Source organism: Salarias fasciatus, chromosome 22 (assembly GCF_902148845.1).
Source record: "Salarias fasciatus chromosome 22, fSalaFa1.1, whole genome shotgun sequence".
In the NCBI taxonomy this organism is placed as follows: Eukaryota; Metazoa; Chordata; class Actinopteri; order Blenniiformes; family Blenniidae; genus Salarias; species Salarias fasciatus.
The window spans coordinates 24621274-24637644 of record NC_043765.1 but is presented as its reverse complement, the minus strand read 5'-3'; the positions used below and the strand labels follow the sequence as shown (position 1 = coordinate 24637644).

The following is a 16371-nucleotide window of genomic DNA, read 5'->3' as shown; positions in this document are numbered from 1 at the left end:
TTGGCGCCTCTATCTGCGCTGTAGAAACTTGTGATGACCACTTTAACCCAAGAAATGTGATTTTTAGTGAATTCCTGCTCAACTGTCTGCATTTTCCTGACTCCAAAGAAACCTAACTGACCAAATGTTTGTTTTCCATCAAATTGATCCACAAAAGTAGAATTAAATAGCTTTTTTTTATTGCTATTTGGCAAACTTCAATGCATTTTTTCTGACAGTCTTTACAATGTATAATGGAGGGTGTGGTTTAGTACTTCCGTTAACTCTGGTTTACAGCCACTTTATGAGAGATAAGTCTGCAATCTAAGCTAATAATCTCACTTTTGTTCCATATTCATTACACTTCACTATCAAAAAGTCCAATTCCAAGAGACGTATCTATTCACTGGCTCTTAGATTCATGGAGAATCGCGCCTATATGCACAAAGTGTGTTCAAGCCACACGTTAGGTCATTACAATGAAGCCTCAGAGAAGCTAAGATTTCCATGCTAATTGCAGAACAGTAGCTACTCTACCAAGTTGGACTCAAACCACTCAACAATCAAACACTGACATTAGCTTTGTCAGCCTGCAGTTACAAATCAGCCGCATGCAATCTCACACATGAAGCCTGTCAGCGTGAAACAAAGGGTAATCAAGTGACACACGGAAAGTCATTAAGGAATGAAGAGACTCATTCAGGAATGGACAGAATAAGAGAGATTGCAGCACTTGATCAATCACTTTCTTGTATAGAATTCATCAGTTGCCATTCATTATCAGTGGCGTCGTCACTTGTCATTGTTGACACCGTATAAAGTGAAACTGAATTGTTTACGTGTCCCATTTAAAGTAAAAAAAAAAAGTAAAGTTATGCATCAGGAAAAAAAAAATCCTACGACCAAGAAAACCCCAGATTCTATCCCTCCTTTTAGTTTTTCATTTTCCAGTTGATTCAGTTTTTGTAATGAAATTCTACTATCCTGTCTGTTTGTTGAGCCATAAACTCCCACACACCAAACCTTTTACACCACAGTGTAGCAGCAATTCGATGTGTGGGCTTTCTACTCCGTGTAACGCCAGCCTGTGCGAACAATGAATGTGTGCAAGTGGAATGTTAAGTGTCTTTCACTTTAAACACAGAAATCCTGAAAATTGCATTGCTTCTACACATCTGCATAAAGTATGATTCAACTGACAGCACAATTCGTAGCAGTACGCGGTAAATGGATTTCACTTAGAGCATATTAAAGGTACAATATTATACAGTTTTTCAACAATTTCGCGTCGGTGTCAGAGGTCCAAAGTGTTTTGTCCCAAATTCCAGTCTTGGTGCTGAATTTCTGAGTTGCTCTTCCATTAAAAAAAAAGCCATTAAAAGTCATTTTAGCGTTAGATGGAACTTTTAAGTAATCCTCCAAATTGCTTTAATTGTATTCACCTACTCACACACGCACTCACACGCCCATGGAGGGAGCCGCCATGCAGTTTGGGGTTCATTGTCTTGCTCAAGGACAATCTGACATGAAGACAAGGAGTAGATGGGGAATCAAACCTGCAGCCTTCCAATGGAGAGACAACCAATACCAACCGAGCCACAGCCATCACAAAACACATTATATTTGTACATGGATGCTTCCTGTGTGCACAGATGGAGAACAGCATTATGTCTCATTTCTTTAATTGGTCTTTGAGGCGATTTCGTGTTTTTTCCGTGTTTCTTATTTGCAGTACGCCTTGTTTTGTACTTTCAGAAAAATGTGCGTCTATTATGAGCTGGCAATCCCACACAGCACTGATATGCTTACATAAAACATGCTGTATGTTGTGATTTCAGATCTTTTTTTAATGTGTGCTGTATGAGAATGGGTTTGGGGGAAAAAAAAGGGCCAGAGGGATTCTAGATCTCGAGCCATTACACGAACGGCGGAGGTTTGCATCGGCTCTTTTGTGTTGCCTGCGTGGCGCACTCAGAAGGCAGAGGACATTGTCGTTTCCAGCTCTGTTTATTGTTTGTGTCCTCTCCTCCCCGTGTGCACAACCTGTTGAGTCTGGCAGGCCGTTGCTAGGTTACTTTACCCCGGCGCTGGAGTAGCCGGCGCCTGCCTGTGTGTTTGTGTTCGTGCAGGGATACAAAGAAGGAACCTATAAAGGGACGACGTGTCGAGCTTTCACGTCGGCGGTGTTCAAGGCCAGAGCTTGCGTAAAGGGCCGACATGAGGTTTGCGGGCATTTTGAAGGCAGTTTGAAGGGGTGCTCATTCATTTTGCAGAGGGAAAGGTAAAGCGGAAGGTCCTTTCCCGCAAGTGCACGAAACCGAAAAGGAACCCGTCACGCTGACTTGTCCCCCAATTATATCCCAGTCAACATGCTGCCGCTCTGACTGGAGCGAAGTTTTGAGTGTTCCGAGTGAGTCCTTCCACATGCCTGTATGTTCAGACTCACAGCAGGAAGCTTCTCCGGTGGGCAGGAGGCAGAGCCGATTTAGGGTGAAACTTGGACTGAGTCCACAGACCGGCATGTCTGACGTAAAGTTTTAAATCATCAAGTATGAATGGTGTTGAGGTGGACAGCGAGGACGAGGCATTGGTCCCACGAGAGCCCAGTTGGCGCCGTTTGATATTCCTCCACCTTTAATTTCCCCCCAGCAGGTTCTCTGGTAGCCTCCGTCATGATGTCTGACACCCGTAGCTGCTCGGTTACCATAATGGCTCCTCAGAGGTTTGCATTAATGCTGCTCATACATTGTGTATGAGATGGAAGCACCGCTATCCATCCAGGCCCATTCCCAATCGGTTTTTCCTTTGGTGTCACTTTACTGTTCTTGCGCTCTAAGCTTGTCAAGCTTTCATTCTCGCAGATCTCATTGGCAGTTTAGAAGGTGGAGTTGTGTTTGCATTAATGTATTTAGATCAAGGCCGTCTAAACTTTATTCAGTGAGAGACAAATCCGACAATGTGAGTGGCCTCCATTGTCAGTGAAGCGTTTTCATTCTGATCAGGCTTTCGCTCTGATTGTTTTTGCCCGTGTGAACACAACCACTGAAAAACATTATGAGAAGCTCCACTTTGGCTCATGCTGCACTTTTCATCCTGTCGATAATGGCAAGGTCACCACCCTGTCAAGAAAGCTCATTTCAGCGGCCTGTATCTGCAGCCGCTGTCTTGAGCCTTCACTCGGAGTTCATGACCACGGGTCAGGGCGGGGATGTCAACAAACTGGTAATCACACAGCTTAGGTCCCTCTTTACCGCAACCGTCTGGTACTGCGGCCACGTTATTACTGCAGTCGATAGCACCGTATTCCTTCTTCTCATCAGTAGTACTCAAACGTCTACTCTGGGTGTAGTTTATTTCCCTCATCCTAAGAACATGCCTTCATTTTCCATGGATTCGGATTTGAAGGTGTTGATCTTCTTTACCAGGCACCTCGGTCACCCTGTGGAATTGCTTGATCTCAAGGTAAGCAGACACGGCTCTGAAACCGGGCATAGAGACAGAAAATCCCACAAAAGGGCCAAAGCAACGATTCTGCCCAAATCCCCTCCCTCAAAATATCCAACGGGATATGCAGCAGCTGTCGGCTCTTCACCAAATACAGAAAACCCTGTAGGGTTGGTAAATTCTCAGACCTCTTTGATATGTTGAAGGAGAGGTCGTTCTGTTCCAGGAAGATTCCCTCATAGTTCTTTCTCAATTCAAGATTCATTTGGTCTCAGCGCTGGCGTTGAGTTTTCCAGTGCTGCCAAGACGAGTGATACCCTGATAATTCAAACACACTCCTGCTTCCTCTTTGTTTACAGCTGAGAACAATCCAAGCTGCTGTCTTGGTGCGATTTGTAGGCAAGTAGCTAAACATCACTACATCGTCCTTGAATGGGCTCCTTTTAAATTAGTATGTAGGTACGTTCAAAGAGCGTCTCTGAAAACCAGGCCCAGCGTCTTTTTGAAATTTGCCCTTTATTACCATCAGAGGTTTTGGTTTGATTGAAACTAGTCCAACAGGACTGCTCCGAAAACTAAATGTCACATTTGAGAAAACTCCAAAGGCTGTGAACCAGGCCAACGCCCTGCATGCTGCACTTTGTGATAAAGGCCGTCTGAATGTGTCAAAGGCCACGCTGCGTTTGTAGTCCACCTTTCTCCCGTCCGTCATGGTTTCTCAAACACACACAGGTTCTTTTCGTGAGTTTGTTAGCTTAAAGCCAGTTGTGATTGAATGGCTTTCGTCTAGAACTCATTAACAGACGTCTTTCAGTCTCATTATTACTGTTTTGGAGCAAAATATCACCAATGCCCTATTTGTCTCCTCAGATCGGGAATTTAAACTGGTTTTAATGCCTCCCAAAACAAATATTCACTAGTACAGTCATGTCTTTCTCTTTAAAAGTTGGAGGTACACAGTGTTATCTTTATCCCAAACTCGCAGACACAGTGCTGAGTTTGACAGGGCTGTTTCTGTTTGAGTGCGAGCTATTGCCTGTTTGTTTATATTCCTGTAAAACTGCTGATGCACCTTTGTCAATACAAGCCGGCAGCCTTCAGTGGTAATGATATTTGAAAAAGAATGTGTGTCCAATCCTCCCCCTCAGTGTGTGCTTGCGTAAGCCGTCTCTTCAGTTTAGCTTCCCCAGGTTTTTGTTTAACCTCCGCACCTATTGCCGTTGTAAAATTCAGAATTCCTCCCTATTCGGGAGAGATGAAGGGAAAAGTTACAATTGAACATTTTTTGGGGAGACGGTCATTCTAGTTTGATTCCTTGTTTGCACAACATTTTCAAGTGAAAACACAAGACTTCTGTTGCATTTTGGGAGCCTGTTTTCTCAACAATGAAGCTCAGAGTCTCTTAAAACAAGTTTTAGAAAACGGCTCTCAAGGTGGAACTTCAAAAACGCTCTCTCTGTGGAAACATGGGAAAATTCAACTTTTTGAAAACACTTTCACTTTGTCTTTGTAGAAACAGGAAAAATGCTGCTTTTTTAAAGCATTCCAAATCCATCCACACAACATTTCTGAAATACTGCTTCTGCACATGCCTTAATCTGTGTCCTGATGTTTTACCTTAAAAATTGACATTATCATGTTATTCAGATCTTTCTAAATCCTGCATTCAAATGAGACTGGATGTAGAACCAAGCGAAACTTTCTGGCAGCAGAGCTGCAAATATTTGTGAAAGTAGGTATTTTATGTGACGGTGCCAGATAAAAAAGTGTGTGTGTGTTTGCTCCTGTGCGAGCGTGTCACTGTGCTGCACGTTGTGGGGGCCGAGCAGAGGGTGTTTCTACATTAACAGTTTCCCAGGCTGTTGCTATTCTTCTATTATTGGATGGTTCCCTGCCTGGAGAGTCAGAGGTACAGGCTGATACTGAGCAGCCTGCCATAAAACAAATACAACATAACAACACACACACACACACACACACACACACACACACACACACACACACACACACACAAGACGGAGAGATGGGACAGCCAGACAGCCAACGGCAGCCTTATAAGGCTCCTGCTCCCCGACTGCATCTCGATACACTCAATAACAGTGCCAGAGCCTCATTCAGCCGGCGGGCTTCTGTACACACACACACACACACACACACACACACACACACACACACCATGTCTCCATACCTTCAGAGGACTTCACATCAACTCATGCATTTCCTGCACACTCAGTTAACCTACAGCAGCTGCTACTAATTCCAACATATCTTTGCATTAAACTTGAGTTGTGTCACTGACACCATCACTTCCTGCTCAGTCCAGGTGTGTGTTATAATTATGAAGAATAATGGCAATACACAAGTAGTGTTTCAAACCTTTCCTTGGAAATTAGATTGACTTGTACTTATTTCACCGCAGACTCATTTTAAGCCTTCGTCTGACTTCCAGATGTGTCCTCACCTGGATTAATGACTTATGCATGAATGCTTTAGACTTCATCAGGATGAATCACTTTTGGAACAGTGAGTAAATACACACAAGTCCATGTAATGTAACTTAAACATACTCATACTCAACCTTTATGTACCATACATTAATGAATTCTTAAAGACTAAACTGATCTCATCTAAACCTACTTCCTTTACATTAACCTCCAGTCGATCACTTGAAATGTGAGTAAATAGGTGCAAAGTAGGCAGACAAATTCTGTCTTTCTTGTACATTCATTACGTGAGTAACTGAACCCAAAAAGACTTATCTCTTCGAGGAAAGACTGCAAATGTCTGCTTCGGCAGGATGCCTCGACATAGAAGCTATAAAAACATTTGGAAGGAGAGTGTAAGGGATGAATATTTGTTGACTTGCTTGTTCCAGTACATCCCAAAGATGCTTTGTGGAGGCCGTTCGAGTGAATAAAACTCATCCTGATGTTCTACGAAGCAGTTTGAACTGACGGTAGTTTGGTGAGTGAGTCATCCCAACTGGAAGTACCTTCAGAAGATGGTACTCTTTGCTCATAAAAGAATGGCAATGACCTGGTTTCAAGACTGATCAGTAGTCTTGAGTTTTTTTTCCACCTATTCTGATTGAATGTGGGAGTACGACATTCATCAGAATAGGCAATAGTTTCTCTATTTTCTCAACTTTGGTGACTCCAGATGTACCGTCAGATTCTCTTCTCAGATGACCACTATGACAGAAAAAGGTGCATCAAGTGGCGTCATCAGAGGTTTACCAGCAAGCATTTAGTAAATTGCTAACTTTGCCACACTTTCTCAACAACGACAAAACTATGACCACAAATTAACATTCTCTAAATGTTTTACTCGTTTCTGTTCCACAAACCCAGTGCCAGCCGTGCTCCCAAAAAATCTTTGTTATGTAACATGAAGGCAAACCGAGTGTAATCTTGGCACTCTGTGAGGAGAGAAAAAAAAAAAAAAACGCTGTAAGAAAAGATTGTTTGCTTGCCACCAAGATAGCGTGTCCTTTTTAAGTAGTTCAGGGAGATGGTACTCTCCTACGTCTGTCGGTGTCATGTAAAATCAGCTCGTTACAGCTCCTGACGGAGCCTGATGTCTGCACTGAGTGAAATATTTAAACCCGAAATGCAAGATGGATGTGCATAATTTCATAAACATTACCTCCCACAAATCCACCAGAGACAAACCGGTTAAAACCTTCTCTAAGAAATGTTTCCAGGTCAAACGAAGTTCGAAACATGACTTTGTACTTACTAGCTCAGATCACTGTAAAATTGGTGGTAAACAGTTTAAATTCATTGCTGGATTTAATTTTTTGGGGCCTGATTTTGTTTATCTAATGTCTTCAATGCACATGATGAAACATTTACTGCTGAAATCTTGCTTTAGTGGTCACGATGAAGCCTTCACATAGAAAAACCAAAGTATTGGAAAGTTATGAGACGATGATGAGAAATAAATCATAGTTTTGTCAGTCTGTGGAGTAGAATTGATTCACTCCAATGTTTTTTTCAAGCAGGTTGCTCAATCGTAATAACGAATGGTAGGACCAGTATGGATCAACTTTTGGTTTCAAAACTCAATATAAATTCTTGAAGACTGAGACCCTGTCTGAAGTGGGAGCACATCGTTTTTGCGGTTTCGTTTGTCAAGAAAAAAGTGGTTTACACTGCAAAGGCAAAAATGCTTTTATCAATTAAAAATAAGTTCTAAAATTCAGTGAATAACACACAACCAATGTAAAAAGTTATAGAATATCTATTTTTTAGTTCAGCATTCAGTGTTGAAACTATATTTTACTATAATAACTTACTTTTATCAAGAAATCCTTAAGCTAGCTGTAGTACATATTTTGGTGCTTAGCAAGGTTAGCATAAGTGGCATAGTTAGCATAATCATAAAATTTGAAAGTCGAAGTAATAAATGCTAATTGTACTGAAACCTTCTTGAAGAAATAAGTAAATTGCCACATCGATTATTGATGCACTGAGACTATTTTTTTAAAGTGCTAACAAGTACTAACCTTTAGCTACTAGCTGATACAGAGCACCGATAAGAGTATTTATGTTTTTAATTATTTTTATCAGTAGACCTTGATGTCATGTACCATATCCGGAATCTTTTATGCTCTTTGACCTGATACTGGTATTGTTATCAGTGCATCCCTAACATTGATGTTTTCAAAGTTTACTTGGTTGAAACTCTTTCCTGTTATTAATGTCGTGCTAATCTTTTCGCCTGATTCGTTCATCGCGGCTTATGAAGCCGATAAATAAAAATCTGCTCAGACCTTTACTGTGCGATTTGATATAGAGAGTCTCGTGGCTCACCAGACCTTCTGCTCTGCTTTTACATCTCGAGGGAAAAGTGACAAATAAGTAGCCAGCTATGTTCGCACCCTTTCCCCCCCCCCAACCCTCCCTGTGTTCGCTCTTATTAGAGAGCCAACAGAGGAATCGATCAAATGAGGAACCTGCTCCTGTCGTTATTACCTGCAGATACACATCGTCATAACTGAGCCGGCGGTCGCTGAGAAACCGGGAGGGGTGTGGTGGGGTGGGGTGGGGGGCTAACAAGATCCTGTCTGTAGCAGAGGAGTGCGAGGACAGTGATGAGGGGGGCGACAACCCAGAGGGTGAAGATGTGGTGGATAGAGGGAGATGTACAGTATAGACTGAGACGATGAAGCGAAGGGCAGAGGAAAGCAGGAGGGAGTGGGGAAACATGCGAGGATGTGAGATACAAACACCTTGTTTGTGTTGAGTGTGTTTGCTTTCTTCTTTTCAGACGAGAAGGGTTTGGAACATGTCTTTGACGTGTTTCGACGGTACTCTTCTGGTACAGATAAAATAGGTTTAATGGCTGAAATGGTCATCACAACTCAACTGACTAAACCGCTAAGACGTCACTAATTGTCAAAATGACTATAATAGGTCATTTTCACTCCTTCATTTGGTTTGGTTTGCTTTCAGACTGCACTTTTGAGAGCGGACCGAACAACCGGACAACGTCATGCAATCGCAACAGTCGGTTGTTTGGGGAAATGTTGCCCCAAAAGACCACTGATGATTTTAAACGCAACACAAAAATGTACCTTTTTTCTAAGAAGAAGAAAAGATTGCATTAAATATTCTAATAGTTTTTAAACTTTTACTTTTCCTGCTCTTTAGCACTGTGAGATTGTTAAAATTTGAAGTGCAAATAAAATGTATGATTTTTATCATGTCTCAATAGCCTAAAAAAGAAAAAAAATAAAGGCTTTAATATCCAAAACAGCCGCAGTGGCTAAAATAAATACTTGAAATGCAACGAGTAAGGTAGTTAAAATACAGAGAGATCAGAAAAGCTGGCTGGAGAGACTTGAGATCACTTCTCATCCCTTATTCACATCTGTTAAGAGGCTTAGAGGAAACCAGAGACTGTTGGAACAAGAAGGTCACGCTGTCGCTGCCGAGGGAATCAAACCCTCGCTGCTCTGTCAGACGGACCCGGGACATGCCATAAAACTGAGTTCTGCTGACTCTTGACCTCATCATGGATTAATGGTTGTGACCCTAATATGCAATTACAGCTGAGATCGATCCGTTTCACATCTGCAGAATAAAAAGATTGATCGGATACAGGATGTGGGAGTAGAAAGGACAGGCTTGTTTGGTCAACCCAAGAGACAAGTTTGTACTTTATGGTGTATTAGTTACTAATTCTACCAATTCAGGATGAGAGGTTGAAGATTAACCTGACGATCAACGGTCCATTTATCCTCAAAGTTAGATATGCTCAAAGCTTTTCATCTGTATTCTGCCTTTGACTAACTTAAATTTAAGAAGTGGCAATTAAAAAAGGTTTATTTATTCTTTCGTGAAAGTTTTTAGACCCCTGAGCTAGTAGGCTGAAGTTACTTTCACAATCAATTGAAGAGAGCTTTCGCCCAGCAGAAGCTAAAGTTAGTCGGAGGACAAAGTTTCCCTGTGGAGGCAGAACGATGCAGTTCCTCCACACCAGGACAATAAAACTCCCACCGCGAGCTGCAGCTGGGAATAACACAAAGATTTAAATTCGCAGCGGAGCGCGGCTCGGTGACAGGCTTCAGCGCTGGATGAAATAACGCTGACCGAGCAGCCTGACACGCCTGAGCGAGAGGATTTCAAACGTCTCGGCGTGTGTTCGCCTTGTCGCAGGCAGGTTGCTCCGGGAAGCACATCTGAAGCATCCTGCATTAGTGTGTGTTTCACTGTGTGTGTGTGTGTGTGTGTGTGGGTGAGTTGTGGATGCAGTGCTGGCTCAGTCCTTTCTTTGTCAGCATTGTCTTCAACATCCCCGCCTCAAGCCAAAAAAATAAAGTTTTTGAACTTGCAGCAGACAAAAAAAAAATAATAAGACACTGAGTCACCGTGAGCTCAGCGGAATTCAATGGGTCTCCTTGAGAATCCAGACCAAGCTCAATGGGCCCATCATGTTACCTGAGTGCAACTCGCACAACGTGTTTTAATTCTATATTCCAGTGCTACAGCATGTACGCAAAGTTGTGTATTTGCGCCCCAGGGCTCAGTTCTCCTGCGTTCCTCCCGCTCTGGTTAGACTTCCTTTTTCCATCTCATTAGTCGGGTTCGCAGCGCTTACCAGCGAGAGGACGGAGACGACGCTCAGAGGAACTGTTCCCGAGTCCTATTTTCTCCACTCTGTGGCGAAACGGTCTTTTTTTTTTTTATATGTATTTACTGGAACTCGTGCCGCGGATCGGCTCGTAGGCTCTTATGAGTTTGGGTAGCTCGATGCGTGCCACAGGAAGTGGAGCTTGATGACAAGTGCGCGCCCTGAGAGCGTTCATTATTTCAATTTCCCATGGTTGTTATTGTGGCGAATTTCTAATTCTCTTCGCGTCTGCACTGATATTGCATTCCTCTGAACCCATTTCCTGCCGTCGTTAGCGTGCGCTCCGGGTCACCAAATTGAATTTGAAAGGGTAAAAAAAAAAAACACGTCGGAATCAGATGCGAAAGCTCTCCAGGGCGCCTCGGCGGTGGCCAATTTGGACCACAGCCGCTGAGCCGGGTGTCGGCAGAGGCGAGTGGGGGGGTGTTGACAATAGTGCTGTAATGAAAGGTGAAATGAATTAGATGTGTTTCTTTGAAGAATGACATCCGCAAATAAAAACCACACTGAGGTAATTACAATTCCTGTCTTACGGTCTTTGTTTGCCTCCGGAAAGCATCTAATTTGCAGATGACATCCACGTCGTAACAGTCATATTACCTGCAGGCAAGTTTGTTATGAATGAGTGTGTATTATAAGTGATTTCACAGACTCCTGGCGACTAATTTCTGTTGGCAAAACTTTTAATTAAGACCGTGTTTACACTACTTTTGAAGCGGTAGTGTGTTGTTTTTGCATTTTTGTTTCAGAAAACTTTTACGTTCATGTGTTCAGTAGCAGCGTTTTAAAAAAAACTCTCTTTTCATCCATTTCCATGGAGATTAAGTTGAACTGTTACTGAAACGTTCCACCTTCAAACGAAAAAGTTCCATTTTCAGTGGCTCCGAGCATCGTTGTCATGTAAACAGACGCCTAAAACTCAACAGAAGTTTTACTTTTTGGAAATTCTGCCGTGCTAACGGTAGGGCTGGAACTGAATCGCCAAATATCTGGTCGAGGCAATGCAGCGAAGGACACAGTCCAAACCTCTACATTGTGTCATCAATAATCTCGAACAAAGATAATCTCATCAGTTCCTCCTCAAGACCCTGTGGACATTTGCATAAGTCCACCATTGATTTATTAATCTTCCCCAGTTTTACATCCATCCTCACATCGACCCATTCCTTCAAACATCCATAACCCACCCATCCATCCATCCAGACATAATTTCTCCCTTCAGTCTTCTAGTGTTCTTTTTTTTTTTTTTTTAAGGCAATTAATGTGAAAACAACAATCCCATATGAGAAAACTTAGATAAAGGTTAGTGGGGAAGAAAAAAAAACTTAAGTAGAAACCTCTTCCTGACTTAAACCTTCTTAGTTTTTTACAGATAGTGAAGAAGGAAATAGAAGTCACAGATTGAAAGAGCAATCTAGTGGATAACTTTTAAATTCTAAACATTTGGACTTGCTGAATATTGAAGTTATCTTGGAGACATTTATGCAAAAAATTGACTTAAACTAATGACGTAGCCTCAAGCTTTCCCGTCATCTTACAGATTCAGTTTTGTTTGAATGAAAACCATAATTGTTAGTTTTTCTGTTCTGACATGAAACTCTTTTTACTTGAAAAGTGAACTGAGCCGAGGTTTGAGGAAAAAGGGACCAAGTGAATGAAGGCGGCATTATTCTTTCTATATTCATACTTACCAAAATGTGGACTTTTTATTCTTTAATTTGTGGGAAATATTAAGATATTCTTTCAAAATGATATAAATGTATGAGGAAATTGGAAAGAAACATGAGGTACATATGAGGAATAAAAATATCTTTGCAGTTTTAATAAATCTCAAAGTGTGAACTTATAGCAAAGTAGATTTTTGACACATGAACACAAAAATCTGTGATATCGAGGGAATATTTATTAGAATCTTGAGGTTAGGGTGACCTTGACATTTGTTCCCTGAAAGTTTTAGGAGGCGTTTTTAATCATTTAATATGAAAATGAATGAAAGAGACAATTGTAAAGTCACGTCGACCTCGACCCTTAAATACCAATTCTCATGTTCTCACCTGTTGATTAATATTGGTGCATGTTTAAGTGTGATGGAATTCTCTGGAAGCTTTGTTGATATTTCTGGATTATGTCTTGTAGACAACAAAGTTTAATCATCCCATCCTCAATTTCAGTCGTATCATTATGAGGAATTTAATGCGATATGTGAGATCACAGTAACCTGAACCTAGTGGTAGCATTTCAGAAATGTTGCGTTTTCCAGGTTCCATGGAGACTGAACATATTTTCCATTTCCCCACATTTGCCCTCTTTTCAACGGACACAGGGCATTTTCATAAAATTGTCCTTTCTGTTTCTGTGAGCACAATGTAAAGTAAACGGGCACCGAAAAACACAATGAAAGTTTTGTGTTTTCACCTGAAAATCACGTCATGGAGAACTGGACTAAAACACCCAAATCTAAGGAGATTCGTTTTTAGTACATACAGCTTGTTGTTGGAATAAATGATCTGAAAGGGAGGAAACAACCAGCTTCCATTCTTTAAGATGAAACCAAAGACCTTTGATCATCAAAATCTACTCGGTTCTTGTCAACTTTCAGGTACTGAGTGTGAGTTTTTGAAAATATTCGCCACCTTTCGAGGTTTTAGATTGGAGACACTGGGGATGTCTTTAGGTTTTCTCCATTCCAACTATAAAATGTTCTTTTTCTTCTGTCCTCCTTCCTGCTCTAGTATCAAGATGGTGCTGATGTGGACCAGCGGCGACACCTTCAAAACAGGCTACTTCCTGATCACCCAGGCTCCCGTGCAGTTCTGGACGTGCGGCCTGCTGCAGGTCTTGGTGGACGTGGCCATCCTGTTCCAGGTGTACTACTACAGCCGCTACCCGCAGAAGCCGGTGTCCCACACCGTGTCCCTCACCACCAGTGCCAAAGCCCTGTGAGAGCGCCCGCTCGCCGCGGACCTCCCGAAGGGCCGAGACCAGGAGCCGCCGCGGAAATGTGTAAACATGAGAACCAAAGCACCTTGACACAACGCAGGCCGCTCACGTCCCGGCCTACACCAACATGTAGAAACACTCATAAATAAGGCATAAACACACCCGGACGTTTATGGCGTCCGCTGAAGGACACTTGCGACACACAAAGCCGGATTTGGATTATTTATTACCCCGGCCCCTCTCGGTGCGGCGGCCTGCATGCCTCTAGGAATGCGGACCTTTTCAACCCGTGCATGTGGAGAATACTACGCACGCGCCCGAGCGGTGCACGCGTGGACCGCACTGCTGTCCGGGCTCGAAGGAACGAAACGTGTCCTCTGCGTGCCGCCAGTGAATGTTGCATGGATCCTCTGCCTTAAAAGCACACACCCTCAGCTTGCTGCAACACCAGCAATACAAATGTTACAAGTCAATCGTCAACCACACATTACTGAATGTACAAAACAGCTTTCCGTTGTTTGACCTCCCCAGCACAGCGGAGAAGTGCTGGCCGGCCTACCGCTTGTCGGGCGAAGGATCACAATCTTATGGGGCGGAGTTAAGACAATAAGTGTCAGGAAAGGAAATTGAATCTTAGTTGGCCGGGATTATTGTACTGAAGCAGTTGATGGCATTTTGCTCATAATTTCCTTCTCAAGCCAGAAATTCTCCCAAAAAAAAAAAAAAAAAAAAAAAAATCTCTTCACGCAGATGACATTACATTATTCGGTCAGTGCTCTCATTTGTTTTGTTCCCATTGGAGCGTCCCAAACCCAATTGGTTCAGGATACCTAAATTTCTGAGCAATTGTCAAATAAAAACTGCTCTCCTGTGGTAGATTTTGTCATACGTAGTTAAGCACACACTTACTATTTTAGTGTGGTTTGAATAGATGTCGATAGTTAACGCAACAAAAAAGGAACAAACATGACAGAAATCAGTATTTCGTGGGAACACTTGAAGTAAAACCTGTTCTTGTCATTGCAACGGCACACTTTTTTTTCTTTTAAAGAAATTTAGCAAAAATGTTGTCGACCACCTCTCAGAACTGAATCAATCAGATGTTTTTTGGTTGGTGTTTGTCGACAGTATTGTTGAATTTCTTTCGGAGATGCCAAAATCTCTTCGTGTTATGCAGTTCTAGCACGCTGTAACATTCCGTTGATGCAACTATTGGCTCGCCATTTCTCATCGAAGTCCAAGGCTTTGAATTGTCTGAAGGAAACCTTCTGAAAAAAGTTGGACATTCAGGCTAAGAAAAATCTTCAGTTGATTCCAGCTCACCTCCGTACCTCGGATGAGAGCGTGAGGGGAACATTTAGCACGCAAGTTACTGAATTACTCGTATAAAATTTGACCAAAATCCCAAAACGTGCAGGAAAATATTTAACATTTGTTAATGTGAGTTGGAACTCTTGTCATGTAACTGATTGAGATTGTTGCATTCATCTGTATTGGGAGAATAGAAAGGACTCTTACCCTGACCTGGAGGGAGTTATGCATTATTCTACATGATGATTCAGGGTTGCAGAGGTTGTTTTTTTTCTTTTTACACAATGCAGTGCAGTGATTTTTTTATTGCTCACATCAAGAGCCAGGAGGGGGTGGTCGATGGAGGTTATCTTTCAGAAGAGTTTAAAAGCACTGAACTCAAGGCCATTACTGATTTTATTTAACTGAAACTGTTCTTCATGAGAAGCCAAAAGTACATATCTGTATAAAATGGTCATAAAGAGTGATCCGATCTGCATCTTAGTTACAGGTATGTCCAAACACGGAGAAACTAGCATCATATGAACCGCTTCCAGCGAAGGCTGATTGCAGCAACTCAGCCTTTTGGACATATATTCAGGTTTTAGTTGCTCCAAAGCCATTTGGGAAGTAGATTTCCACTGTACTGGGCCTCATCTTGGCCAGAAGTTTCAGCTCCAGGCCAGTGAAGTCTCTCAAATTGTGCCAGTATTCCTTAAGTAATGCTGCGGGTTCAACAGTTCAAAAAGCTGTTCCTGTAGACGACGTTTGATGTCAGTGAGACTTCTGAACTGCCGTACTTCAGTGTCAGCCTGGCTGCACGCCCATTTTTCTGTGAAGTGCTCGACAGAACTGGATGGTTTCTGATTAAAGGCAGTTTTTAACCGTGGATCGGTGAATCCAGAAAAGAAAGCTTTACTCTCAGTGGAGTCGGGGCGGTGAAAAGGCGGCACGGTGCCCTTCAGATATCAACAAATGCAAAGTTTCTGCTTGGTTTTGATGCAAAAAAAGTAATAAATCCCCAAGCACATGTTGAGAATGTTTACGTTTCAGTTCAGGTCTGAAATTTGGACTTGAGATTTGCCTAAAATCTTACAAGCGAATATCTATCCCTTTAAGAGAGAGGAAAAAAAAAAATGGTGGTTTCTGTCGCACATTTTATTCAAACTGATATTACAGCTTTGATGGTAACTCAACCTTCTTGTACTTTTGTATCACTGATGATTCCACTTTGTTCCGATCTGCCGTTAAGTTTTCAGTCTTGGTGTTGCGCACTGACCTCTAATGTTACTGAAACAGTGCATCCCCTAGTGGACACATTGGGAACTGCACTTGATCGCAGTATATTTTTTTATGCAAGTTCCTAGAGAAAATTAAAAAAAACTTCTCACCAACAGTTTTTTATTGAAGGATTTCAAGAGGTTAGAACAAAGCAGCTCTACAACCAAGCGGAAAGTCTTTCCAGTGATCACTACTGACTTGAATCTGCTGGATTTCATAGCCGTCTCTGCTAGACCGTCGAAGACGACCAGAAAGCACAGAAATAGACTTTCTCACTACAACCACCGACCATTTCCAACA

General features: G+C 42.2%; 1 protein-coding gene across 2 annotated transcripts in view; it reads left to right on the top strand.

Annotated features, from left to right (window-relative positions):
* The window catches only part of LOC115409269 (PQ-loop repeat-containing protein 1-like), a 30308-nt gene extending 16024 nt beyond the window's left edge, over positions 1 to 14284 (top strand). For both annotated transcript variants that reach the window (XM_030120370.1, XM_030120369.1), the window contains one exon: positions 13293 to 14284. In XM_030120370.1, the coding sequence (XP_029976230.1) occupies positions 13293 to 13503 (211 nt within the window). In that variant the 3' untranslated portion in view covers positions 13504 to 14284. The remainder of the gene's footprint in view (positions 1 to 13292) is intronic.
* Positions 14285 to 16371: the final 2087 nt, after the last annotated feature.